General features: G+C 34.1%; 1 protein-coding gene across 1 annotated transcript in view; it reads right to left on the reverse strand.

Annotated features, from left to right (window-relative positions):
* The window catches only part of TAF3 (TAF3 RNA polymerase II, TATA box binding protein (TBP)-associated factor, 140kDa), a 255,515-nt gene that overhangs the window by 61,655 nt on the left and 184,421 nt on the right, over nucleotides 1–9,439 (reverse strand). Inside the window, exon 4 of the mRNA XM_006891852.1 lies at nucleotides 197–279. Within this exon, the coding sequence (XP_006891914.1) occupies nucleotides 197–279 (83 nt within the window). The remainder of the gene's footprint in view (nucleotides 1–196; nucleotides 280–9,439) is intronic.

Here is a 9,439-nt window from a genome sequence, read left to right on the forward strand (position 1 = left end):
AAAAAAAACCCCACTCAAAACTCATTATATCCCAGACAGAAACCAACAGAAATTTTTAAAAAAATCAAGTGTTCTTAAAAAAAAAAGAAGTTAAGTCCATATCAGGAAAACATGTCAAGTCTTAAATATACTAAAAATGGATATAGAAAAGATTAAGTTAATTTGTTTCATTCTGATTCAAAACTTTGCTACTTACATCTTGTCTTGGCCAGCACCAACTCTGAGAGTTAACCTGGGGATAACTGGACTTGAAGCTGGAACAACAGGCTCCACTTTTATCTGCAGAAGTTGGTACATTAGAGTTAATTTTTTATTTTTCTGTAAAAGCACCTCCTACGTCTTTGCCTACTTCCCCATCTCCACAAACTTGATAAACAAGTTTAAGTGTCAACCATGGTTACAACGCTAGCTGCAAGGATAACGTGGGCTATTTTATGATTTTGTTTCTTAAGGGTACCTGACATCATGAAAAATTCTACAGTCACAATTACTTTATATACATATAGAAGTAAAGCTATTTCTAAATTTTCTTAGACTTGCTCAATTTTAAAAGAAAAAATTGTTGTTCAAATAATTTGTTGGAGCACTTAAGTATTTGATAAACAAATCTTAATAGTAAAAAATGCAATGATACTGGCATGGTTAGATAAAATATAACTACAGGTCTTAACAAACACTGAATCAATCTTAAATTTATATTATCAAACAAAAAGGCTGAAAATGTAAATGTAGAATTAAATTTTACTATTTATGCCTAGTTGTAAAAATATTTTAAATGTTCTGCAAGGAAATAAAATTTAAGGAATTTATGGTGCTGGCAGTGACTAAGCTAAGACCTCTCAAATAAGTGACATATTAGAAATTCATTAAGAAAGAATATATGAAGTTTTTTTTAAAGGCATTCTTCACAATTTTTGGCTCTACAGATCTTACGGTACAGCTAATAAATATTAAGTGAATGATAAAACTCTGCAGTTCTACATTAGTTAAATCATGATTTTCCAATGGGTTTCAGTGGCTTTGGGTGGGGCAATCCTTTGTTGTCCCAAGTATTGTCAGATATTTAATATCCTGAACTCTGGATACTATATCTCATATATACTGTTAGTTACTGGGACAACCAAAAGTATCTTTAGTTATAAATCATTAATTTAACAGTGTAATGGTTGCAAAGTTGAATATACATATAAAGCTCAATATACTATTAATATACTACACTTATTACACTTAGCAAATCCATTATTTTTTCTGTAATTTTTTACCTAGTTCCTTTTGAAGTTTGTATCTACTATCACATCAAGATCTATTATTTGATAATTTTTAAAAAATAATGGCACATAGGTGTGCAACAAGTACTTAAGAAAATATCTTACAATTACAACTTTTTTATTGTTCTATTATTTTTACCATTTGTTCAAGAACAATCTAAAATCATGTAAGTCTATCAAAATCTTCCAACTTTCCAATCAAAATCCCAGTAATCTTTTTTACAGAAATGGAAAAGTAGAGAGCTCTGATGGCCTAGTGGCAAGAAGCTGCACTGCAATCCCAGAGGTATGCAGTTGGAATCCACCAGATGCTCTGCTGGAGATTGAGGGGCCATCTCCTCCTGTACCAGTCAAATCCGATTTGACGGTACACACACAAAAATAATAAAATTTAAAAAAAAAAAGAAATGGAAAAGTGAGTCTTCACTTTTATATGGAATAGCAAGAGGTCCTAAATAAACTCACTTACATGAGTTGGTTCTGACTCATAATTGACCTTCCATTGGGTTCCTGAGATTGTAAATAGCATGGAAGGAGACTGCCCATCCTTCTCCCAAGCAGCTGCTAGTGAATTAAAACAGCCAGAGAGGCATGGCTTCTGGGTTAGCAGTGCAGTTTCCTACAGATGCACCAGCTGAGCTCTCTTTGAATAGCTAAGGCAAAGCTGAAGTAGAAGAACAAAGTAGCAGAATTTATATTTGTTAATTTTAAAATATTATATAGTTACTATAGTCAAACAACTTAATATTGATAAAAGATACACATAAGCCAGTGAATAAGAACTGAAAGTCCAGAAATAATCAACCAACACATCTCTGGTTAACTGATTTTGGCGAAGTGTTAAGTCTACTTGATGAAGAAAGAAGTGCCTCTTCAATAATGATGCCAGGGAAATGGAATTTCTATATGCAGAAAAACAAAACATAACCCATGCCTCACATCAAAAAGAAATAAAAAATGGATTAAAAATGTAAATGTGGAAAAAAGCATAGCACCATTACCAGAATAAAGAAGTATCAAGCTGCAAAAAAAAAAAAAAAAAAATGTAAATGTGAAACTTAAACCAAAATGTTCTTAGAACAAAATGGGGAGGAGGGAGCAAGCTGCTAGCCTTAGCTTTTAACAATTAATCATCTAATAAAACAAAAGCGGAAACAACAAAAGGCAAAAAAGATAAATGAGGTCTTATAAAAATGAAAATCTAAAAAACTTTAAAAACAAAAATGAAAATCTTTTATCAAAAGACTTTACCAAAATACTGAAAAGACTGATAAGTCTTGGAGAATATCTTCAGAAACTACGTATCAGATTGTTGTCATGTGCCATTGAGTTGACTACAACTGACAGCCACCCTATGAGCAACGGTTGTGAGCCTTGCCCTATCCTGAGCCAATTTACAGTCTCTGACACCTCACCCCACTGCCACACTGTGTCAGTCCAGCTCATCCAGAGTCTTCCTCTCTTGTACTGACTCTCCACCCTTCCAAGCATGATATCTTACTTCAAAGACTGGCCTCTCATAACATGTCCAAAGTATGTAAGACAGAGCTTCAAAATCCTGCCTCCAGTCATAAAATGGGTAAAGGACTTAAATATTTCACCAAAGAGAATATGCAAATGACTAAAAAAGATATGAAAAAGATATTCAACATTAATCGTCATCACAGAAATGTAAATAAAAAAAACACAGTAACACTTCACTATTAGGATGTTTAAGATCAAAACTAACAAAGACAAAAGCCAACCATACAAAATAACAACTGTTGGCAAGCATGGGGAAAATTGAATCCTTATCCACTGCTGATAGAACACAAAATAGTAACTGTTGTGGAAAACAATATGGTGGCTCCTAAAAAACCTAAAACAGAACTATCACATGATCCAGCAATTCCATTCTTAGGTAAAGTAAAAGCTTTGGAAGCCAGAAACAATGTAAGATGCAAACCAGTCGAAGAAGGAAAACTCAGAAATCTTCCACCAAAACAAGCAGTACAAAAATTGTGAGACTGTATCCTGTCAAAAATAATGTGTAAGACAGTTATCCCATCAACTTTCTAAGACACAGAAAAGCAAGGTAATTCCATTGAGTTTGGACTCTTACGGTAAATGACTCAAAAGCAAACACTCACAAAGAGAACTGTATACCAATGTTCACTGCAATTCGCAATAGTCAATGGGCAGAAACAATTCTGTGCCTATCCGTGGAAGAATGGATAAACTAAATGTGGTACACACAGTGGAATAATTCTCAGCTAGTAAGAGAAATGAAATCTTGATACTTGCTTGCTACAATATGGATGGAACTTGATGTTGTGCTGAGTGATGTCAGTCAAGCACAAAAGAATAAATACTGTTTGACCAGTTTATAAGTGATTATCAGGGGAGGAATAAGGAGGCAAGTGAGATTATAGTTTACGGGGTACTGAATTTCAGTTTATGGTTATAGAAAATTCACATTGGTTAAGGGTGTTTGTGCACGGCTGATTACTATGGGGCTATCAATCAGCTATATACTTAAAAACGGTGAATTGCCAAAAGCGGTGTGAGAGATAGAGTTACAACAATAACCAAAACAAACAAACTAGCTGGTGAGACTCTTTATGTACAACTAAATCTCTCATGGACTTTTGTTCATTGGACTGGAAGTTTATGTTAAATGTTTGAAGAGACATGTAGTTAATTGGCCTAATAACATTTAGTGTTCTGTTCTAGCACCTACTTTATTGTATAGGATGGGGGTTTTGCCAGGAGTTCAGAAGAAAGGTAGGATAGTGGAATGGACTTGGGGGAAGGGATTGAATACAATGAAAGAATTTTTTTACTTTTTAAAAAGAAAAGCAAATGGGGGGGCAGGCAGAAAAGTGCAACAAAGAATGAATGGAAATCCAAAGTCTCTGTAAACTTTAATTAAAATAAGATTAAAACAAAAACAAAAACTTGCAGTTGCCATCCACATCACACCAACTGGTCTCTATTTACCCAGACAACCAAGGAAGGATAGGTAGGAACAGGAGGAAGAAACAGAATGTGTGGCTAATTGCTTCCATGAACAACTCCCATCTTTGCCACAAGACCAGAAATGGATGGTGCTCTGTTAACATTAATAAACACTGTGATAAAAATTCTATAGAATAATCCTGATTAAATGGGGGGAAATGTTGAAGATAATTTAAAATTCTAATGCACTACAGACTTTCTGGAGCCATCTGGGTTAAACAAAACCCCAAAACTATTGCATTAAGATGATCTTTGAGTCTTAAAAAAAATATTGTTTATAGTTTTAAATTCAAATAGCTAAGCTTAACTATTAAAGAACTATCTGCTTTGTGCATTACACTTTTTAAAGAACTATCTATGTGGGATCAAAGTGACAACTCAAAAGATTAGCTCAGAAACTTAGGGGACAGTTTATGTAACGAAGGGAAAAACAACTCAGGAGGGTCAGAAAGGTTATACAACTCAATAACTAATCAATGTCACTGGACTACACACGCAGAAACTTCAGTTGGTGTATGTTTTGTCACCTATAGTCTCAACAACCAAATTATAAAATACACTCTTAAAAAATCCCGGCTTCCCCCAAATCTTTAATACTATGTTTATTATTTAGTTAAGGTAACATTTGTCTGTTTTGTTTCTTGATTTTTTCCCCCCAGTGCCTATGTCCGGTGGCCTATGGTAAGAAATTGCACTGCACTCTCAAAGGCAAGCGGTTTAAATCTACCAGCTGCTCTGAGAGAGAAACTATGTCTTCTTGTGCAATTTACTACCTTTGAAAACTTGCTGGAGGGTCAGCGATGGGTTGGTTCTGATGACGCCACAAAACATCATAATCTGATGATAAAGTGATGAAGATGCCACAGGACAGGACAGGGTTCACATCTGTTGTTTACAGGGTTGCTCTGAGTCATACTGGACTCAATAGCACCTAAACATCACAATCTGATATGAAGTTATGGCTTCAAACTGTTACCTCTTTCAAGATTCTATCTCATCAATTCCTTTCCTTTTACTCATAAAAGTAATAGGAAAAAATATATTGCGGCTATCAGGTAGAACCTTCCAACGCTCAAAAAACATACATATTCCTTTGTATACACAGCAGTACTACATAGTCCTCCAGCCTTCCAAAGAACTTGCCTCCATCATTGACCATATTTAGACTGTCTTCAACCTTTCCATTCCACTGATTATTTTTCTCTAGTGTTTAAGTGTGCTCAATTCTTATCTAAGAAATAATTATCTTTCATTCAAACCCCAGCTCATAACATCTCACATTTTTCAGTCTTCAATTCATTGTATCTATCTGTTCACTTCTCATTCATTCCTCCATTGACCTCAGTACTCCAGTTGTTTCTGTTCCAATAAAGCGTTAAACCATATTTTCTAAGCATTAATTGCCCATTAATTGACATTAATTGTATGTTTTTCCATTATAGGTGAGCTCTGGTGGCCTAGTGGTAAGAAGCTGTGCTGCAATCCCAAAGGCATATGGTTCAAATCCACCAGATGTTCCATGGAAGAAAAACAGGCTATGTTCTCTCGTGTGATTTACTGCCTCTGAAAACCCACTGCAAGGGTCAGCAATGAGTAGGTTCTGCCTTGATGTCACACAACAAAATAACAACACATTTTCCCATTATAGTCTTATCAAGCTTCTCCCTTCTCTTTTACAGAGGTCTCTCTTTTTGCCTGACCTCATTTGATCCTCTTACTCCTGCCATTCTCTAAACAGCTTCTGTTTTGGTAGAAGTCTCTTCAATGAGCCCAGTCTTTGGAAAATATAGTCTGCTGGTTTTTATGAAAGTCAGAAGGGAAAATGTTACTGGGTTACGGCAAGAATCTGTGTTCACTTGAACAAGATTTTTTTAAAAGAGTCCAATATCTAAACATTTTTTAAAAGCAATGGTCCAATCTTATTTTGTGAACTATTAAAACGTCTATATTTTCCTTACATTTTTAGTATTACCTTTGAGATGATAAACAACTATAAGTAAATTAAACATTTATGAATGATTTATTACTTGCCAGACATTACGCTCTGATTAATTTGGATTTATAACAATCATGTGGTACGTATTATGGTTATTGTTTTATAAACTGATCACACATGAAGCAATAAATTTTCCTTTCTTTTCCACTTCTTTCCTTTTTTCCATTCTAAGGTTTTTTTATATAAATACTAAAATGAAGGATAAAATGAAGTAAGGTTGGTTGGTTGGTGATTGTTTTTTAATTCAGGGAATTAAAGATTTTATAAACTATGTAATATCCCCATAGCCAATTCTGAAAAACCTTATAGTTACATAAAGTTCATGTCTTCAACCTATGATACTATTATTTAAGCATTTAAGTAATACATGTTTCTTTTAAAATAAGATATTTGCCTTACCTTTCAAACAATTCTACTTGACTATTACTATACTTTATATTGTATTTTGTCTAATTCTGTTATGAGTATATAAGGTCTATTTGTGCAGCACTTTGCAAAGTATGTCTCATATATATTTTCTAATTTGTTCTTTTATAATTTTACAAGGTAGATGTATATGGTAATATTATTTCCAAGCAATGAAGACTCCAATGACTTTGAGAAAATGTTTTGCCCACCATTAAGAAGTCACCAAGCAAATGGCCTAAGGACAGTGTCCGGCTCCCTTGACACCAAATTCTACCACACTGCTCTTTAACTCTGTTACATTTTGAGTCCTTTTTCTGGAAATGTTGATGCATATCATGGAGGTATTCACTTTGCCAGTATTTCTTCTGATGAATGATACACAACTGTGAGAAGGCTAAGGTTAGTTATAAATTTTCTCTATGGAAAATTAACTAGTTTGTATATACAGAGATTGAGATTAATGTGGCTTTACCTCCACTTAATTGAACTGGCTGGTATTTCATATTGTCTTAAGTTACAAGGCTGGCTAAAAGAATCTATATTTGATTTATTTATTACTTACTCTGAAAATACTATTAATATGGAAAAACTAAGCAAAAAAGAAGACACATTAGATTAAAAATTGTACAAATAAGCCTCAATAACAGATATTCAGTAAATGTGTTAAATTAACCAATGACTTAGAATCTGTTAACACAAGATTCTTTAGATTCTTTTTTCAAGTTTATCTGTAATTAGGGTGAACAAATTATGCAAACAAAGACACTTCTGAGAGTTAAAGAGGCAGCTTCTTCTGCCTCATACCAGGCAGAAACTAGTATTATCCTAGGCAAACCAGGAACAAGAGTAAGTCTACCTAAAAATTATCTCAAATATTTTAAGTTCATTCTTAAAAGAGAGAAATAAGATTTAACTTAATCATTCAAGCAAAACTAGAAAAATAAATGAGAATGCTAACAATAAAGACAGCTAAAGAAAATGTATAAAAATTTCCTACCAGATTTTTTCATATTGTTACCCAAATGCCAACCAAAATAATGAGATATTTCTACAGTCATATTTTCTCACATGTACTTCCCTCAAAGCAACAGCTAAATGACAATTACTAAACAGTGTAACTAAAGCCATCTTTTAATGGCACAGAGCCCAAATCTGGGGACAACATGAGCTCTTAAGGGTTAAAATAAAAGAGCAGCACTTTGGAGTAATGCCGAGAATTGGGGCGAGAAGAAGAGCATTTACAGTGGATTACTAAGCTTCCAATTCACCAAAGAGGTAAAGTCCAGCAATATAAGACTCCTTTGTAGCTAACTAAAAATACATTGTCAGTGGATTTGTCCAGTTTTATGTATAAGCAATACTTCTTTCACCTGAACTAATACTAGTAGTCATATAAGCCCCTTATTGCCATGTGCTGCATTTTTTTTGCTAATCTTCAAGGATTTAGCTTCTTTGCCACATACCTCAGGGCACCAACTGATAAAGCTCTAACTCTCCATTTTTCCAGGACACCAGCAGTGCGGCCTTGCAAAAAATGAAAATCGCTCAAGAGATTTAAAGGGGAAATTTATTTTTAAAATCCTGACTTGAAGCAAAGAGGTGGATTTTTAAAAAGCTTATCTATAAAGAATCAGTTTAAATTTAAATTCTATCTTGGAACTCTTTCATGCATTCTAGCTTTAAAGTTTATCTTTTGACAGGGACTTTTTGCAAAGGTAACGGGCAGCTTTGTCAATATAATCTGTTCTGGTTTGTTTTTTTCTTTTTAAAAACTCTTTTCATTAAAAAAAAAAGTATGTGTGTATGGGAGTGTGTGTGTGTGTGTGTGTGTGAGAGAGAGAGATAGGGTATCAGCAAATCCTCTCAAGTTCAGATTTCCATTTATGCTTATATATCAGGGAGGAAAAAACCCATAGTAGCATTGATGAAAAGTCAAATTTAATAATCTAATATTTTAGATGCTGACAACTATCTTGTTGTGTTAGTAATTAAAGTCTTTCTATTATTTCCATTTAGAAATATAATCTAAGTGGCTACGGGTAAACTTAAAAATACTAACAAAGCAGTCAGAAGATCTTTGGTAGTGGTTAAGTGTACAGAATAGAATTCATGCTTTCATTAAATGCCAGGTCACAATTCATAAGAAGACTTGAAGATGGCCTTTTGTAAATATCTCAAAATTCAAGCATATGGATTTAATCATTAAGTTACTGATTTCTTCTTGAAGTAGACAATTATGATAAAGAGGAAGGACTGTTTCCCCTTTTATGCGGTTATTTAGTCACTGAAACTCCTTGCCTTCATTAGTTAATTTTGACACCTAGTAAGAAAAGACTAGAACTAAGCCTGTTGTTCTGTACCACAGAGTTGGAACTGAGCCATAGCTGACTCTCCAGTGGGTTTTCAGAAACAGTTAATTACATGGGAGGAGGCAGCCTGTCCTTCTTGCATGGAGTAGCTGGTGGATTCAAACCACATGCCTTTGGGATTGCAGGGCAGCTTCTTACCAGTAGGCCACTGAAATGAGCCTAGACTACTTTAAAACAGAAGAGGAAAAAAATGAAGACTACAAATCAATAACTATCATTTTCAAAAGAACAAATTGTTCAAATTCACAAAAAGATTATAAAGGTCAAATCCTATAGGACTTAGAGACAGATTAAAGAAACATTAACTTATGAATCAGGGTGAAGTCTCTCTCAGGGAGGAGTGATAGGGAATGGCAAAGGACACACTGACAAAGGAGATTAATCAGAACTGGCTTTGACAA

This window comes from Elephantulus edwardii, unplaced genomic scaffold (genome assembly GCF_000299155.1).
Source record: "Elephantulus edwardii isolate Elephantulus edwardi_28Jun2011 unplaced genomic scaffold, EleEdw1.0 scaffold00105, whole genome shotgun sequence".
NCBI lineage: Eukaryota > Metazoa > Chordata > Mammalia > Macroscelidea > Macroscelididae > Elephantulus > Elephantulus edwardii.